Source organism: Tetrahymena thermophila (assembly GCF_000189635.1).
Source record: "Tetrahymena thermophila SB210 genomic scaffold scf_8253894, whole genome shotgun sequence".
Lineage (NCBI taxonomy): Eukaryota > Ciliophora > Oligohymenophorea > Hymenostomatida > Tetrahymenidae > Tetrahymena > Tetrahymena thermophila.
In genome coordinates this window covers 52,194-71,100 of record NW_002475963.1, presented here as the reverse complement: position 1 = coordinate 71,100, position 18,907 = coordinate 52,194, and the positions used below count along the sequence as shown (strand labels likewise).

Sequence of the window (18,907 nt, the reverse complement as noted above, 5' to 3'; positions counted from 1 at the left end):
ATCTAATTCCACCTATGATTACTGTAAAAAGTATTTATCTTCAATACCTACTAAGAATATTAAAAACTTACAAATTTCATTTTTAATTTACTAATATCATACATACTATTTGTATTAATAATCTAATTTAATTAACATGTACTGAAATATTTTAAAGCTTTTAAGTCAAATTTATATTTATTAAATTTTGATCATATATTCATTTAGGTACTCAATACTGATTATTTATATTGTTTCTTTGTCTAAACAATTATTAAAAAGTTTGCAAATTTAATAAAAATATATAATTTATTTTTAAAGACTTTTAAACATAAAAAATAGAAAAAACAAGCTTTTATTGATATCATATTATTTAATTCGCTATACTATTTATAAATCAGTTTCATCTTTTAGATCTAAGATGAACAAATGTACGATAATAGAAGGCCTTTAGAGTTACTTTTAAATATTCTATTCTTCCTGTTGTTCTTCCCTTTTATACTTTTACCAAATTTCTATTTTTATCAGCAATAACTTCATAATTATAGGAATACTCAAAAGGATTTAGAATTTCATCTCTTGTTTTATTTTCAAAGATTCCAAATAATTCAATAGAGCAATAAATAGAGATATAAAATAGGGCAAACAAAACACCTAAGTAAATTAGACTATGGAAAATACCTAGTTTTGACCAAATGTGATATGGTATTTCAACGTATTTAAAAATTAACCACGACTAAAGCATAGGACCAAAGTTTGTATTCTATACTACTACAAACATAAATAGAGAAACCCACAAAGAAAAGATGTGTAATAAGTATAAAAGATGGTTTTCAGCACAGATGCATGTATTAAAAAGAATCGAGTGGAATTGATAATAAGGAACGCATACTTTACATATATAGCAATGCTTAGTTTTTTCTGGTTTGTATTTTAAGCAACTACCGCAAAGTCTTTTGAAGTCTACTTCACCAAGGCTTGTAAAGTAGTTGTTTTCAAAAAGAATTGCAATTTGATGAATAAAAGTGAGGTGGTTATATGCAGATTTTTGAGTTAGTCCAACTGAAGCTTCTTCATCAGCATGGTCAGTTATAGTAGTTCTATTCAGTTCTTCTTCTTAATTAACTGTGGCTCTGAATTATGGTGAGTCTTAAAGAATACGATCTATATGTTTAAAATTCATTCTCTAATAAATTCTTTCAAATTATTATTTATCGCTTAAGATTCTACTCATATAAGGAGGAATATTTCTTTATTCTTCTAAAATTAGCTAGTTTTTACGATCTATTGCACTATCATCTACGACATAAACTCCTTTGTTACGATTTTTGTAACTAACCATAGTGTTGCAAAAGCGTATTGAAAATGCCAAATATATGAAGTTGAAAATGAAGAAAATAATGTTATAAAAAAATGATAATGAGCTTATCTGTGCATCTTATGATAGAGCATAATTTTTTTGATTATAAATAGATCTGAATGCTGAATAAAACAAAATACCAGCAGTAAAAAGGAAAAAATAAGTAGCAGGATGTATACCTAATTCTTCTCCTTTCGAGCACTATAAACTCCACCATGCAAAAAGTTTATTGTACCACTTCTGTTTTTCAGTTTTTATCATATTGAGATTGTGGCGAATAGAAATACTGGGGATTTTATAGGAAATTCCATCACTTTCTAATTCATCGGGATCAGGAAGTTATTCAGGATTACCTAATCTAGCAAGATAATCAACAGTTTCGTAAGAAATACCCATAATAGAACGTTGCAGAGGAGTGAAACCTTGGTTATCAGCAGTAAACATATCTAAATTAAGAGAGTGGAAAACTTCCATTAAGAATCTATTTCCCTTATAAGCATTCCAATGAACAACGGAAGAACCATTCATATCTGCATCACGTAAATTAGCACCAAGATAAATTAAGTAAAATAAAATATGCAAATTTTAATTTTAAACACTGTATAGCATGGCTGAAAATTAGAAAGCATCTTTGGTTGCAAAACAAGCTCCTTTATCTATCAAAATCTTAAAAATTTTATTGAAACTATGCAATTTAAGCACTTTCCTAATTTCTTCACTATCTTCATCAAATTTTTTTTTAATATTTGGTTCTTCATTTTAATTATTCTAAGATTTTCCTCCATGTGCTGCCATCATTAATGCAGTTCTTTTACAACCATCCTATAAATTTACATCAGCTCCGTTGTTTAAAAGGAATAAAACCAATTCCTTTTCATTACCGAGAACAGCATTATGTAATAAAGTCATTCCGTACTGATCTCTTGAGTCAATATTCTTGTATTTCATCTTTATAGCTAGTAATCCTGTAATGTAATTTCCTAATAAGCTTTCTTGTTTCACATCAATAATTTTGCGAAAATTAATTTAATATTTCTGATTTAACTCCTCCATTTATCTCTAAAACTCTGCTTATCTTTTTTACATTTCCATCATATATTCATATTATCTTTAAGCAGAATAAGTATCAGCATCTATACTACTTTCATTTATTTAATTTGCTTAAGTTTGTTTTTATTCATTTTATGTTTAGTCTTACTAGTTATTGTTTAGCTATTAACTTTATTATTGCTATTAAACATTGTTTTAAATACCAGCATTTTCCTGTTGGGAGAGAAGTGTTTGTTAACTTGGTTTCTCTTCTTCTATTTTTTCTTGATTGATAATTTAATTGGAATTTTGTTTATCCAAATCAGCATCTTAAGATGAATCCTAATTTTGAGATTAAGCCTGGCTTAGAATTTCTTCTTTGACTTGCTTTTCCTAAATGCTATCATTTTCATGTTAATTTTCTCCTAATTGCTAATCCTAATTTTAATTTTATTCTTATTCGATACTTAAAATCTATTATTGCTAAGTATTATCTTCTTCATTTTATGATTGCAATTATTAATCATCTTTAATCTAACTTATATTGTCTTTTTCACACTACTAATCATTTTCTTTACAAGAAACTACTTCTTACTGTAATTCACCTAAATTTTCATTATTTTAAACGATTTGTGTATTTTTTTAATCATTGTTTTCATCTTCATCTTCATGTTATTCATTAGATTTTACATCACCCTATTAAATATTCTCAACCATCATTTAGCTATCTTAGCTCTATTGTCTATAAATTTTATGAGGTTCTGAAGAAGAATCTTGCTAAGGAGATTATATATCTACTTTGTTTACTGATTCGTTTCTAGAATCAATATTATTGCCTTATGAAAACTCTTCAATAGCATCTATTATTTAATTTTCTTTTAAAAAACATAAATCTCAAAATAAATAAACCATACTGTTCTAATAATTGTCCTCCAGATCGTTATTTTTTATGAGAACATCAGGGCTTGCAAATGAATTAATATTGTGATCACCTATTTTATCTATAAACTCCACTGATTGAGTGTCCTAATTATTATTATTACTACTTGAATCTGACATTTTAAACAAGTGATTTTAATTAGATATTTCCAAAAAATGTTAAATAATTTATCTTTTTGATAAGAAATATTAATTTCGAGAGAATTTAAAAAATATATATAAATTTTTAAATATGAATTTTATCAAAATTTAATGTTATAAATAATTTTGAATTTAACATATTACCAACAAAAATCTTTCTCTTAAAAGAATTAAGTTACTTTTTAACTCAAATATTCTTAATATTATTTTATGTATTCAATAATCTATATAAAATAAATTATTTATTTTGTATTTTATTAATGATATATAAAGAAATTTTTTTAAAATTAAATATTTTTTGTTTATTTAGCTAAAATTTTAAGCTAATCATTTAAACTGAGTAAAATTTCCTTGTCAAATATATTTAATTTAAATTTTCTCTTTCTTGAATTTTTAATATTTGTTATTTATAACTCGTATTTATTAAAAAAAGAAAATACTTTTAGAAACCTTATTAAGTTCTACAAATAGAAAAGGAATAGTTATTGAAATAGAATAAAATTTTAAATCAAGTATATTTTAATTTTTTCTTTATATTTGAAAATTAATAAACCTTTGAGATATATTATGTCTTGCATTTTTAAGCTTATCTTTTTATTATTTTTGAAAAAACATTTGTAAACTCCAAATAAAAAAAGGAATAGATTATTGTAGAAAACAATATATTTTTTAATCGATTACATTTTAATTTTATCTTTTTTTTGATACAAAAAATTAAACATTTTTTTTTAATTTATGACAAGCATGAAATAAAATAAATGAGTGTTCACCTTAGGACCTTAGGAAAAAAAATTTTTAATAAAATATAAAATTTGAGGTTTCGATTTGTATTAAAATACGATAATTAAAAATAAGTTTGACCTTAATATTTTTTTATTAAAATTATTAACAAAAAATAAGAAAATATTTTTGGATATGTAGAGAAACTCCATGAAAATCAAAAGAACATTTATTTATATATTTATTCTACAATTGGAGTGTTACAATTTATTAAATAAATTGAGAAAAATAATTTTGAAAGTATTGATGGATGGTAAATTATTGATATTGTAAGAGTATTAATAAAAGTACAATTAAAAATTAATTTATATTTTCATTTTAAGAATTATTTATTTACTAAATTAGAATTGATATATAAGATCTCATTTTTAACTTTCGTTCCTTCTAGATTTTGTTTATTATAAGGTAATATTTTATCTAGTTACTATTTATTATTATTTAAGGCCTAATTTATTTCATTTTTTTTAAGTTTAAGTTTTAAATTGTATCCAGATTTTCCATTCTTAAAGAATTAACTAACTCCTTACAAGGTACTTCTTTCTTTTGAAGAGAATGGTCTGAATAAGGGTATGTTTTGATTCTTTTATGGAGCATTATTATTATTTGAAGATTTATCATGCTTTAAATTTAATTCAGTCTTTGATGAGCTATTAGAGTTTACTTATTAGGGTTTTTTAGCAGTTTTTGATCTCATCTGCATTTTAGGCTTGAAAGCTAAGTGCTCAGGTGCTAAAAGTTGTTAGCTTACAGGTCTGTGTTGAGTTAGCTATTAATTAAAAGCTTATTATAACGAAAACATTTTTTGCTAAGTGCATAAAGGGACAAGAGGCACAAAAGTGTTTGCTATTTCAAAGTCAGATGGCCTTTTAGAAAATAAATCAAAACCAAAGAATTAATTTTGAGAAGGATGCTTTTAAATTGTATTTGTAGAATGCTTTGATTAGGCTTGAGAGTATTATGATTTGGCTGACTAAACCCTTTATTGTTTAAGTGGTGAAATATACTCTTCAGGTTACTTGCTTTACTTATTTTACTCATTATCTAGATTGTTTATGTTTATTTATCCTCTTTAAGATCCTATGCACGAAGGACTAGTAGGATCTGAATAATTTTCGAAAGATTCATTATCAGAATCTTTAAAATGTGTTAAGCTTTTGGCAAAATTAACTCTACCAGTTAATGGTCTAATGTTAATAATAGGCTATTTAGTCTCGACTTAATCTAAATTAAATTGTATGTTGTTCATACTACCAATTATTTTTTTTTTCTCACTTGTTTATTTAACAGGAGAAGACTATATACTGTTTTAAAGAGTCACATGGGATGAGAGTGGCCTCATACTAGATTTCTTTTTATTAATACTGGAAAGCTAGTTGCCTTCAAGCTTTAAAGGAGAATCCAATTATGCACTATCAAGCCTACTAATTTAGTTAGATGAGAGATTTGTGGAGCTAAATGATGGCCATATTTTTTCAGCTTATTGAATCATTTACTTAATAACTTCTTTTTGTTAATTAGTCTATCCATTTGGGAGCTATTAAGCAGAATGTATTTTATTCAGCACTTATATTTAAGTGTTTTCTAGTTTAAATTAATCTTGTTATTCTTCTTCTTTGCGTTTTTAAATTTTTTACATAACATTTTTTATGTGAGAACTTTGGCTCTCTACTACGTTTTAATTGGATTCTTTTAAATAGTCTATGTATTTCTTTTAAGGAAGGCGCTGAATTTTAAGTTTTTCACTAAGTTCTTCATGAGAGATCTGTCCATTATAGACGGTTTCTTCAAGTTTGAAAATTTTCATTTGCTTCTATTGCTAATGGAGGATATTCATTTTAGCATGAAGCTATTCCCTTAAAGGATCAATTTATGGATCATAATGGTAATCTATATTTTGCATAGATCTACTAGAAGGAAGCATTGATTAAGGCTATGATGAAGACTGCTAAGTCTATGAATTGTTGTAGTAAGCCATATTCTTTTAATTTAAATTTTTTGTTTCGATATCCTGTGCAATTTTTTTCAATATATTAAGCTTCTCATGTTTTAAAGGGGAGCAGTTAGAATCTTATTTCATAAGCTAAACACAGCTTTCAAAAACTACATTTTCATCTATTTAATTCTATTAATTTAAGAAATGATTATCTATTTACTTTAACGAGCTGTTTAAGTTTTATTATGTAAGAGCTAAGTTAGCTTCGCTTGATTTGTGTGAAATCTAAAATTATGGAATCTAAGTTAAGGAAACATCTGGCAAATTAGCCTAAGAGAATACTCTTGTATTTGATTTCATGAGCTGTTTTTTGATTCCATTATTACTTGTATTTTATTCCTTTTTTTATGATATGAATTATGTTTAAGAAGGTTCATCTACATCCAAACTATTTTCTCTTGATTTTTAGATATAATAATTATCTAAATTAGTCATAGATTCCATATTTCTTCTCAGTTTAATTTTTCTATCATCACCCACCAAATAGCTTGAGTAGGCATGCAATTATCCTTCAATATTTTAAATTCTATTTTGTAAGTTTTGTAATTTTTTTTAACATCTTTCTTAAATATATTTTCTTGTATTTGTATCACTCATAACTTTATTTAAAAATTAATCTTTTTTGATCATAAGCAACTCTCCTGTCACTGTCTTACACTAAACTCCAAAAGTTCTATTTTCGCTCATAAGCAAATTTTCTTCTCCAAACAACTCATTTTATCCTAAAACAGTCAGCTAAATTAAATTAAAATATATTATTTAATTTTATACTTCATAATAAAATTATATTACTGTCATCTTTTTAAACTTCTTATCTTGCTTGTTAGCATTTCTATAGTACAAATTCATTTCTGGTGCAATAATATCTTTATTTAATTTATGCTGGTCGCTTTCTTCATGACAAAATTATTTGAATAACTTAAATTAATTTAAAAAATATTTTAAAAAAACGATAATTCATTAATTAAACAGTTAAAAAATTAAAAATTAAAAATAAATTATCAAAATTAAAGGGAAAATAATATCATTTCATTCATTCATTTATTCTAAATAAATCTATTAAAATGGATTTATTAATGTAATGAATAGCTTTCTTCAGCTGTAAAAATAAGAAAATGAGGAAAACATGAGTTATTATACAAATTTGAATTCAGTAGATTGAATAAATGATTAAATATAGTTCTATTTTTTCTATTATTTTTTGAATTTTTTTGATTGGATAACCTTTCTTATATAGACAATGAGTGAATGAATGAATTCGATACAAAAACTTAATTTAATGGACTGATTTATGCTAAATTAATTATATTTTGATATTATTTAAAATTATGGTATTAGATCTATCTTAATAAATTAAAGCTCTTTTTACTAATTATTAAGGATAGCAAAAATAAATAAATCAATCAATAATAATATTACAACAAACTCTCCTGATTTAATGATAAAAACGGAGTCACTTACATCTCCTTCGTTAAATATTATTTCTTTATTAATACATTTCAGTTTAAAAGTATTGAGATAAATGTCTCTAACAAGATTGAAATTTTATCCTTCAAAAAAGGGTAGAGTGGTGAAGTATTACATTTCTTTAACTAGTTAGGCTTCTTCTTTTTCCCTCAAAATGGTCCTAAATTCTTTCTTTTTTAACACAGCCAAGTGAGTTTTTTCTAAAGTTCTAATTGTAGCCAGTCTCGGACGGTTATATATAAGTGATAGCTCACCAAAACTGTCACCACTTTCTAGTACCTTAACTAATTTTTAGAGCTTAGGAGGCTCCTAGTTTTATTATTATTCTCCTCCCTCTTAATTTTCATTATTTTCCTTTGTAAAAAGTTATTTATAATTAACAAATAGTCTATGTATTATTTATTATATGTTTCTTTGATAAAAATAAATAATATATATTACTTTTTATTCTACTTCTAAAACTGGTTATGAATCATTACGAACTATTTTATTTTCTTCTAAATTGCCTACTATGTTTACATAAACACCCACTTACCCCTCAAGTATAACGTAAAAAGTTTCACCGATAGTACCTAAATAATTTAACATCTTAAAAACCTACATGCATAAATAATATAGTACCTTAAGCAAATATCTCCTAATCAGCTTCTATTAACTCATAAGTCATCTCTTCTAAGCATTCTTAGCACACACTTTCCCAGCCATTTTCAATATATTTTTAGAAAAAAGGAACCTATTTTATAACTTATAGCAGCTATTCCATTTAGCTCCTCTTTCTAAGGTTGTGTGGGATATTAAAAAAATTAATTGTTTTCTATTAATATTATTATTAAAATGGTGATTAAATTATCAAAAGAAAGGGCAAAAGTTATTTGTGTTTACTTATAAATCTGGTAGTATCTTTTTTACTTTTTAAGGTTTAGAAAACATTTTCAAAATTCTTAAATTTGCTACAAAAATGAAAGAAGTTTTTTGTTTATTTTTTACTTTTTATTAATAATAAACTTTCTAAAAAAAAATATTAATCCATAAATTTCTGATTAAATAATAAGAAAATCAGTATCTCTAAATATCTCAACCAGTTAATTGATTTATTTAATTCCTTAGTATTGCTAGTAGCTAAAGCAAAAGCCAATAGTCCAGTTCTTACAAAAATAGTTAGTAGCAGATGAGATTCAATTTACTCCCAAATTTTTATACTTCGTGAATATTTTACTGGCATTTTTTTAAAAATATATTTTTGAGGATTTTATTTATAAATACATAAATTTGGTATCTTTTTTTATAGATTAATGTAAAGATACTATGGTGGTATCTATTATCAAATCAAATTTTTATTTAGAAATAATTAAATTTATTAATTTGTAAAAGAAAAATAAAATTTGTTAGGTTTAATTATTATTTTATATTTCTAAGATAATTAACTAAATTAATAAAATACTAACAAGCATTTTTAGTTTAAATCTTAAAATAAATTATTCACACTATTTGTAATATTAGACTTAAAAACTATTAAAATCGACTAATTCATACTTTAATAAAAATATTAATTAATATCAATTTCATTTTTTTTAAATATTTATTAAATATTAAATTTATCTTTTTTTTACATAAAAATTTTAACATATCCTTGGATCCTAACAATTTTGGTTATATTAATACAAATAAATAGTAAGAGTGAAAAAATATATAGATATTTTTCTTTTATTACTTATTAACTGGTTAGTAGAAAGAAAATTAATCATATTTTTAGATAATTAGATATATTAATGTCGCATTAATTTTTTACAAATAAAATAATTCTTTAACTTGTGAAATATATATATTAGATTAACTTTTAGTTTTTATACACATAATTTTGATAAAAGGCTCTATTATTGAAAAAATTATAAAAACAAAATTTGGTCATTTTAGATTGATCATATTTTGCCATAAAAGAAAGAGAAACGCGGTTGGTAAAAGGATTTAAAATTTAATATTTTTTTGAGACTTTTAGTAATAGTACTATTGTAAATTTGTAAAGAATTTAATTTCAGTAAAAATAGTTATTAGCTGATTAATTTTAAATTCCTTATATACCACCAGTACCGCCTACATCTTTTTTGATGTTATCAGGAGACTCCATAAATATATTAAAGAACCTATTACCGTGCTCATCTATTTCTAAAATTGAAGCTTTATTTTCTATATTAAACAAAATAAATTTAATTATTAAATTAAATATAAATTTAGTTAAAATTCAAATCTAATTTAAGTATTACTGAATCTGTACATGTAGTTCGGGGCGCTCCATACAGTAGATAACTTATCATCAAATAAAACTTAAAAACCATCTGTACATAACTAGTGAGCTCTGGCCAAATGAATTAAGCCATTAACATGGAGGAATTTTTCAACAACATCTCCTCCAAATAAGAAACCAGCACCTCTATTTAATTTTTTAATTCAATTTGTAATTTATTTATTTGGAATAATTAAATTAACTGAATTACCTTTCACTTAGCATAAAACCTGTGTGATCTTTATCACTTGAAGGATCAGACCACATTAAATCAGTATAAGGCCCTTCTCTTGGTATTTCTTAAAACCTGTCTAGCATTGATACTTCTTATATGGTTTCTATGTTAGGAGATAAACCTCCATGAACACAAAATATAGAAGTGTCTATTATACATCCCAAAGGAAGAAAATCAAATGCATCTGTGTAATATTCCCAAATCTTAGAACCATCTCCATATTTTTAAATACATTCCACTTAAAACCCATAATTCTATTTTGATTTTAAATTAATAAAAACCTCTATTAGATATTTCTTTATATATTTAATACTTATGTAACAGATCTTGTCTCATGATTTCCTCTAATCAAAGTCATGCGTTCAGGATATTTTAATTTAAGTAGAAAGAGTAACGTAATAACTTCCACACTATAATAGCCTAGTAATTTTATATTTATTGAATCATTTTAATATTTATTGTGCATTTATAATTATTATTTCATTTACCTCTATCTACATAATCTCCTAACCATAAATAATTCGTATAAGGGGGATCACCTCCTACTCTAAATATCTCTTACACATCATAAAATTATCTTTTTATAAAATAATACACATATCAATAATTTGCTTTTCTATAATTTCTAAAACTTATACCCATGAACATCTCCAACCAAAGTTACAGGAGCTCTAATTCTTTTTACATTATCTTCATTGACAAATATTTCTTTGATTTTCATACAAAGTAATTTAATTTCTAATTCTTTAAGCTTTAATCCTTCTTTAGCTCTTTCTAGGCACTTATCAAGATCAAATCCCATAATTTAGCTGATTTAAGTTATAAATTGGTTTTAATTTTTTTTAAATACTATTTTAATATCTATATATGACTTTCAAACTTATTATGTATATTTAATTTAAAATTTTTGAATTGAAAAATTCCGCACAATTATATTAATTTTTATGGTACTAAATAATCAAAACTATTTTTAATTTCAAAAAATCTTACAAATTCTATTAATAAAATGAATAAATTATAATTATTCGATAAAAAATATGTATAATGTTTTAAACAAAATTATTTTTATTTATTTATAATTTTATTAAATAGTTTAAAGAGAAAGTGTAATATTTTTATTTAACTTTAAATGTTAGATTAATTAAAAAAAATACATTTTAAAAACCATTTCATTCAAAAATAAATATCCAACTTTATATCTAAGTATATCTATCAATAAGTTTTTTTTAAAAAGATTTAATTTTGTGGTTAGGTTTTAGAGAATTAAAATGTATTATATAAGCAATTTAATTTGTAACATCTTTGTTTAAATAAATGTATTATAATTTTGATAAATCTTTTATTTGTAATTATAATATTTTCTCATCATTAGAGATTTATTATTTTTATTTATTTATAATTTTATTAAATAGTTTAAATATAAAGTGTAATATTTTTATTTAACTTTAAATGTTAGATTAATTAAAAAAAATACATTTTAAAAACCATTTCATTCAAAAATAAATATCCAACTTTATATCTAAGTATATCTATCAATAAGTTTTTTTTAAAAAGATTTAATTTTGTGGTTATGTTTTAGAGAATTAAAATGTATTATATAAGCAATTTAATTTGTAACATCTTTGTTTAAATAAATGTATTATAATTTTGATAAATCTTTTATTTGTAATTATAATATTTTCTCATCATTAGAGATTTATCGAATAAATTTAAAATGCTTAATAACTTTGGCATCAGAAATATTAAATATATTCTAAAAATATCTTTACATTAAAAAAATAGTAATAAATTATTTAAATATTTTCAATTACAAGTTTTTAATTTATTTTATTAATAAATTAAACATTTTCCTTAAATTAAAAATTGAATATTTTAAAATATATTTAATTTATAATAAAATTTTGGTATCTTGCTTAAAAAATAATTAAATCAACTAAAAAATTTTATCAATTAAAATTTAAAGGAGATATTAATATCAGCAATCAAAGAGTTTCTTTTTTGTCTAATTTTTTGTCATAAGTATGAAAAAATGCAAAAATAATTAGCAAAATATTATTTATATTTATCGAGTAATTCATCAAGCTAAAAAGTGGATAAAAATATTTTTTATAGAAAGGAATATAAAAAAATCAACTTTTTGGTTTGTTGTAATGGACAACTTTGAACGTTGCATTCAAAATAATTAAAAAAAACTATTACTCATAATTTTAATTTAGTAAATTTCATTTCAAAATTAAATTGCCCAATTAGATCTGTTAAATTTCAAATTTTTTATAAGATATCACAAATTTGAATAGAATAAATAAATCAAATATAAGTATTACTGCAAGTAACTTAATTTTATAAAATATCAAAATAACAATTGCTAAGTTTTGGCAAAAAATATAAAATGGAGATGAAAACAATAATAAAAAGCGAATTAGATCGCAAAAACTTAATATGGGAATCAATAAAGGATTTAAAGAAGAATTTAAATAGCTCCTATTCTACTAACACATCTGCATACAATACATAGCGCTCTCTTAAGCCTAATAGTCAGTCTTATCAATATCCTTCTAATAACGAAATGACTGAGAGATGCAATTAAGATTAAGAAATTCAAGAATCTAATAATAATAATAAATTTAGGTTATCATTTAAATAAAAAGAAAATGCTTATTCTTCAAATCACAGCTAAGAAGAATGTCATTTTTCTAAAATTGATACTAATCTTTTAGAAATTCCATAGGTAAACGAGTAGAGCTTTTCTACTAAAAATTCTAATGAAGATAATGCTGAGGAATTTAATGAATTTAGAAGAGTTCCGTCTCAGATAAAAAAGCTCGTCGAAGGCTAAGAAGATAATTAAAATGAATACAGAAGATACAGTCAAAACTCAGAAAAAAAATAAAATTATGAGAAAAATTTCAATGAGTAAATGACAAATATGACAAATAATAATGATACTAATTAATAATTTAAAAATAATAATCTACAGAATATTAATAAATCAATCTAATTAGAAGGATCATACACAGCTCATTCAAATAATTAAGAATAAGATGGATATATTTAATAAATATCTCCATTTAGAAAGTAAAAAAATGATATAAAGGAATAATTTGTTGCAAGAAACATTTGCGAAGTTAATGAATTTAAGAAAACATAAAACCAATCTGCTAACGATCAAATTGAATTAAATCAAATTTTATAGAAAGAAAATTAGGATCTAAAAAATTTGATATCTAAAGTAAGAAAAGTAAAATTAATTTTATAAAATATAATTTTTTAATTTTATTTTATTATTTAAGGAATGCCATCAAAGAATATAATCAATTTAAAAAGAATTTGAGGAGCAGTTAAAAGAAAACAACGCTGCTCATGAAGAAAGTATTAAAATATTATAATTAAAATTTTAAGAGGAGCTAGCTTCAAAAGAAGAAGATCTCTAAACATTTATGTTAGTTTATCAAGAAGAGCAGTAAAAAAGCTAAAAAGATGTAAAACAAATTACTTACTTTTAATTATTAAATGTAAATATTTTTTTAGGAGAGTATTAAAGAGTCTTAAGATTATGAAGAAGCTTAAAAGAAGATATCATTGCTCTAAGCTCAGCTTGAAGAAAGCATAAAAGAAAAAAATTAATTGTCAGAACATAATATTAACTTAACTTAGGAATTTGAGCACTTGAAAAATTAAAATTTACAAAATTTAAAAGACAAATAGAATGAGTTAAATATGATTGGAGAAAAGTACGAAAAAGAAATTCAAAGTTTAAAAAAAGAAATGAATGACAAAATATTATAAACAAATTAGGAAAACTTGAAAAAGATTGATATATTTGTCAAGGAAAATATTAGGCTTGAGGATTAATTATCAAAATTTGAAGCATTAAGCAAAGAGTAGTAAAAATAGATTTAAACTAAAGACATTTAATTAGAGAGTTTGAAAAATGAGCTCAAGCAAGCAAAAGATTTGCTAGAAATTGAAACCAAAAAATAACAATAAGCCTTACCAATAAAACCTGATACATTTTAAACAAACCCAAAAATGTAAATCCAACCATAAACTAAAAGAAGTTAAGTCTAATTGGATGATATAAATAGTCACTCTTATTAAACTTTAGTAACAAAAAGGGATGAAAATGAGAAAGAGAATATAAGAATTAATTAAATAATTACACCCTAAGTGCCATCTAAAAATATTTAGTAAATTTTTATGCAAAATATTTCGTTTACTTTTATTTAAAAAAAACAACTAATTTTTTCTAAATAAAAATTTTTATAATTAAAAGTGAGTAAGATAAAGCATTGAAAAATCTATTGGCAAAAATTAAGTAAATTATTATTATTTTATTTTTATTTACAAATTTTAAAAAAAATAATTTATATTTTAAAGTGATTTTATAGAGTAGAAGGACACTAAAGAAAGTTCTGATGTTGTTAACAAAGAATGCAATCATTTGAATGAGTCTAATCTAAATGAATCCTAACAATCAATTCACAAATCTAGTTTGAATAATCATTATAATAAAAAGTTGAGAATTTTAAGAGTAAATAATCATAATACTAGTTTAAACATTTCATATACCTAGCCCACTGAAAATCACAGAAGAGGCTAGAGTTTGATTAATTAAAGCTTAAATGAAAGCTGTTCAGGAGTGGGAATTGCTTAATAATAAACTCATTTGAGAAACTTTTCTATTGAAAGAGAGTCAAATATTAGAAATCCTTATTTGTTAGATGCTGCTGATAGCCACAGATCCTAGTTTTTCCCTCACTCTAGAAGTAATTCTAATTTAAATACTTAAAGGAGAGCCATTAGCACACATATAAACACAGCATAAATGTGCTATTAATAGAAATCATATGACAGAGAATAATTTTAATATAACAATTATGCTCATAATAGGAGTTTCTTCAGTGATAGCGATACAAGCAAAGGAAATCTAGACTTCCTGTCAATAAATTAAAATATAGGAAATAACTATCTAAGCTCTAAAGAAAGTCCTTTAAGAATAGATGAAGAATATAGTAGTATTTAGCAAAAGAAATAACAAAAATAAATTTAATCTTAAATAAGTTAAGATTTAAGCATAATAAGCAGAGCTCCTTACAATGAAAATTATTCAAGTTGTTTAAATGAGTATAATTATATGAGCAATAAGTTGTAAGATAAAATAGAAGTCAAGTTAAGTAACCAGCAGTAAGTGTATAAATTATAAGAGAAAGAAAACTAACCTCAATTTGCAAACAATTACAATTAATTTGCTAACTCTTTAGGTTACGATCAAAACTAAATTGATTTAAAGCAAGAAAGAAAAAAATTTTAATCCACTTAAGAAATATAATAAAAACTCTCATTATGGGATAATATGGATACACTTGCTGTAGATGACGAAGAATAAAATGGATTTATGAACACAATTAAAGATTTACATTCCAAAATTAGACTAATTAAAAAATGATAAAATATTTATTTTACAAAGCAAATTCAATTAATTAATTAAAAAAACAAATAATAAATAAATAATAAATGAAGATAAATGAATAAATTATATCTGTAAATTCTATTTATTTCCCTTTCAATTTTATAATTTGTAAGAAAATTTCTTTTTTATTTAATATATAATTAATTAATTATTTTAATTCATATTCTTTATTTCTAACTTCTGTTTTTATATTTTTGATTAAGTGGCATATAATTTTAATTTATCAATGTTTGGTAGGAAAATCTATCTATTCAGATAGAAGTTTTTAACGAACCGAACTTAGCTCAGTTGGAAGAGCATCGGACTGTAAAGTTTGTAGTCATCCGGTGGTCCCCGGTTCGAACCCGGGAGTTCGGATTTTTTTTTTTTAATTCTATTTGTGATTGTATTAATTAGTAATAATTAGTTAAGACTTATCAATTTATTTATTTATTGATAATATTAAAGAATTAATTAATTTATAAAAAGCAATGTTTATAAAAAGAGCATTATTAACACGTAAAGAGAAACAAAGCGATAATAATTAATTTATTTAAAAAAGATATTTTCAAATTTTAGGAATTACTTATATTTAAGCGAAATATAAATGAATATATTTAGGCCATCCCATATAGTTTTTGTAACGATAAAATTAGGACTACTTTATATTTTATAAGATAGTGCATTGGAGAATTCTATTAAGCAAATACCCTTTTTTAATACAAAATTTACTGATTATTCCAGAGTTTAAGAAGCATTCTATTTTATTGGGTAGAATTAAGATCCATATCAAGTCGAGCATATCTTTTAGGTAAATTTAAATAAAATTGGCTTGAAATTAGATAAAAAAATATAAATATTTTATAGAAACCTTTCATGGTCTATGGATTGTATTACTTGAAGAATATTCCTGGAGCTATAACAGTTTTATTTGTGCTTTTTGATTTATTATTAGCTGAATTAGTTTCTAATTTAGAATTTAGTCACTCAAAAGTAACTAATTGATTTACTTAAAGCTTTAATATGTCATAAAAATTGTTATATAAATTTAGAAAAAAGATCTTCAGACTAGATAGAAGATTAGTAATTTTATTAGATATGCATATCATTTAAATCCCCTCAGCGTAATAATTAAAAGCTTAAATTATGTAAGTTAAACTATTATACCAACAAATATATTAGTTTTTCGCTATCATCACAAAATGGACATCTATATTTGAATACACTTTTGGATTATTAGCAGTATATTTGTTTGCAAAAAATAACAGATTTTTAGGTAGCTTATTTTATGGAGTATCATTATATTTGAATCCAACTATGATAATGCTTATTGTACCTTTGGTATGCTCAAGTTTTCTCAACAAGTAAAAGGCTGCTCTTTCTGTATTCTCAATTGTTGTTAGCTTTTCAGTGTTTGTAGCATTACTTTTTGCTTCATACATTTTGTTAGGATCTTTGGTAAATAAATAAAATTTTTTTTTACAAAATAAAAATAATTAAATAATTTTATTTATTAAAAGAACTTTTTTAAAAATGCTTACATCAGTGCTTATCATGTAAAACTCTTTTAGCCTTCAATAGGTTTAATGTGGTCAATATTCTCAGGAGTAAACATTATTAATATTAAATAGTTACAAAGAATATATCTAATAATAATATTTTAAAAAGATGTTTAATAGTTATCAAAATATGTATCACATGATATACTTTTTCTTACCCCTCTGTCATATTTTTCCTTTAGTATAAATATCCTATAAAGCAATTAAGGATAACTAATTTACTTCAGGATTATATGGATTCATAGCAGGTGTATCTCTATTTGTAAGTTAAATATAACATACACATAATTATAATATTTAATTTTAATATATTAGGTAGGTTATTATCACTTTTCTTTCATAACAGTATATGATTTGATAATTATATTTACTCTTTTGTTCACAGCCTATGAATATATAGTAGAAATTAAAGTATTTGCTGTTTTGGTAAAAATATTTATTTAATTATTTGATTTTTAAATAAAATATTTCTCTATCTATTAAAGTTTTATGCTCCTTTGGTAGTTTTAGGACTAACTTCTATGCTTGGTATTTACTGGTTTTATGGATTAACAGGAAATCCTAACTTCATGTTTATACAAACAATGGTGGCTTATGTATTCTTAATAATAATGGTTACTGAAGCTTTGAAATCATTATGTTTCTAAAAGAAAAATGAATTAAAAGAATTAAAAGATCAGGAAGAAAAATCTAAAAATGATTAAATTAATTTAGCTGAAAAAAAGAATAATTGAAAAGAAGTGATAAAATATTTTATTCAATTTTTATTTTATAAGTTAGCTATTTTTTAAACAAAATAAATTTATCATGTATAATATTTGTTAATAATTTCTACAATATTTTCAATTAATTCAATTTTTCTCAAAAATAACATTTTATAAGATTTAAAAAATTTTTTTTAATTGAGCACACATAATATAAATTTCTTTAAATTTGTTTGTAAAAATATTATTTTTTTAAATTGTTTTGTAAATTAATTTGTTTAAGCATCTAAAGGAATTAATATTTTTTTATTTTTTAAATGGCAATCCAAATTTAAATAAATAAGTAAAACTTTTTTTGTCTTTTAAAATTGATACTTTTTCTACTTTAATAAATTTAATAAGGGTAATTTTTCACTTCTTTATTTAAAATATATTTTTTTTTTGAGAGATAAAAATTTCTTTTAACAAAAAAATAAACATAAAAATAGAATTTTATTCGTTGGTAGTTATGTGCTGCTTAAATTCAGTAATTAAAAAATGTGGCTATAATTTTTTATGCAGATATTCTTATTTTTTATTGATAAATATTAAGTTATAAAGAATTGAAGAATTTTTAAAAATGCTTGCTTATCAATTTTCAAATCACCATGAAAAAATAAAATAAAAAACTAATGGGTATTATTTAATTTATAGTAATTTGAAAAAAAATCAAGATGCAGATAAAGTGAGAAAATAATGAGAGATAACAATAAATGAATAAAGCTTAAAAAAATATTTATTATAATTTCATTAAAAATTTTTGAAATGAGGGTTTTATCTTAATTTTTTATGTAAGTAAATGAGTCTTTATTAAAATATATGAATTATTGAATGTTAGTTAGTTAGTGGAATATGTATTTATTTCACTCATTTATTTCCTTTGATTTGATTTCACAATACAACTATATTCATTACAGCTCAAATGAGTACAAAGAAAGATATAATCAGGATT

At 22.9% G+C, this 18,907-nt stretch overlaps 5 protein-coding genes across 5 annotated transcripts; 2 read left to right on the top strand and 3 right to left on the bottom strand. All coding sequences in view use genetic code 6, as the record gives it.

Annotated features, from left to right (window-relative positions):
* Positions 1 to 382: 382 nt before the first annotated feature.
* On the bottom strand, positions 383 to 3,499 carry TTHERM_000841359 (cyclic nucleotide-binding domain protein; the record flags this gene model as incomplete). Its single annotated transcript, XM_012800879.1, has 2 exons — positions 3,283 to 3,499; positions 383 to 3,228 (listed from the first exon to the last, which is right to left on the bottom strand). Exons 1-2 carry the CDS (start codon positions 3,425 to 3,427, stop codon positions 383 to 385), a joined length of 2,991 nt encoding a protein of 996 aa, XP_012656333.1. The 5' UTR covers positions 3,428 to 3,499.
* Positions 3,500 to 4,541: 1,042 nt separating this feature from the next.
* Positions 4,542 to 8,708, bottom strand: TTHERM_00841350 (cyclic nucleotide-binding domain protein; the record flags this gene model as incomplete). Its single annotated transcript, XM_001027250.4, has 6 exons — positions 8,571 to 8,708; positions 8,310 to 8,502; positions 8,130 to 8,260; positions 7,641 to 8,042; positions 7,014 to 7,139; positions 4,542 to 6,956 (listed from the first exon to the last, which is right to left on the bottom strand). The coding sequence occupies exons 1-6, from the start codon at positions 8,616 to 8,618 to the stop codon at positions 4,542 to 4,544; spliced, it is 3,315 nt and encodes a 1,104-aa protein (XP_001027250.4). The 5' UTR covers positions 8,619 to 8,708.
* Positions 8,709 to 9,720: 1,012 nt separating this feature from the next.
* On the bottom strand, positions 9,721 to 11,006 carry TTHERM_00841340 (ser/thr phosphatase family protein; the record flags this gene model as incomplete). Its single annotated transcript, XM_001027249.3, has 6 exons — positions 9,721 to 9,872; positions 9,950 to 10,116; positions 10,181 to 10,458; positions 10,518 to 10,624; positions 10,693 to 10,781; positions 10,843 to 11,006. The coding sequence occupies 6 exons, from the start codon at positions 11,004 to 11,006 to the stop codon at positions 9,721 to 9,723; spliced, it is 957 nt and encodes a 318-aa protein (XP_001027249.1).
* Positions 11,007 to 12,521: 1,515 nt separating this feature from the next.
* TTHERM_00841330 (hypothetical protein) lies at positions 12,522 to 15,650 on the top strand (the record flags this gene model as incomplete). Its single annotated transcript, XM_001027248.2, has 5 exons — positions 12,522 to 13,442; positions 13,495 to 13,683; positions 13,733 to 14,391; positions 14,478 to 14,519; positions 14,582 to 15,650. The coding sequence occupies exons 1-5, from the start codon at positions 12,594 to 12,596 to the stop codon at positions 15,648 to 15,650; spliced, it is 2,808 nt and encodes a 935-aa protein (XP_001027248.2). The 5' UTR covers positions 12,522 to 12,593.
* A 610-nt stretch (positions 15,651 to 16,260) lies between these two features.
* Positions 16,261 to 17,946, top strand: TTHERM_000841311 (GPI transamidase subunit PIG-U; the record flags this gene model as incomplete). Its single annotated transcript, XM_012800878.1, has 8 exons — positions 16,261 to 16,464; positions 16,521 to 16,646; positions 16,706 to 16,777; positions 16,836 to 17,111; positions 17,174 to 17,260; positions 17,322 to 17,474; positions 17,528 to 17,638; positions 17,698 to 17,946. 8 exons carry the CDS (start codon positions 16,261 to 16,263, stop codon positions 17,944 to 17,946), a joined length of 1,278 nt encoding a protein of 425 aa, XP_012656332.1.
* Positions 17,947 to 18,907: the final 961 nt, after the last annotated feature.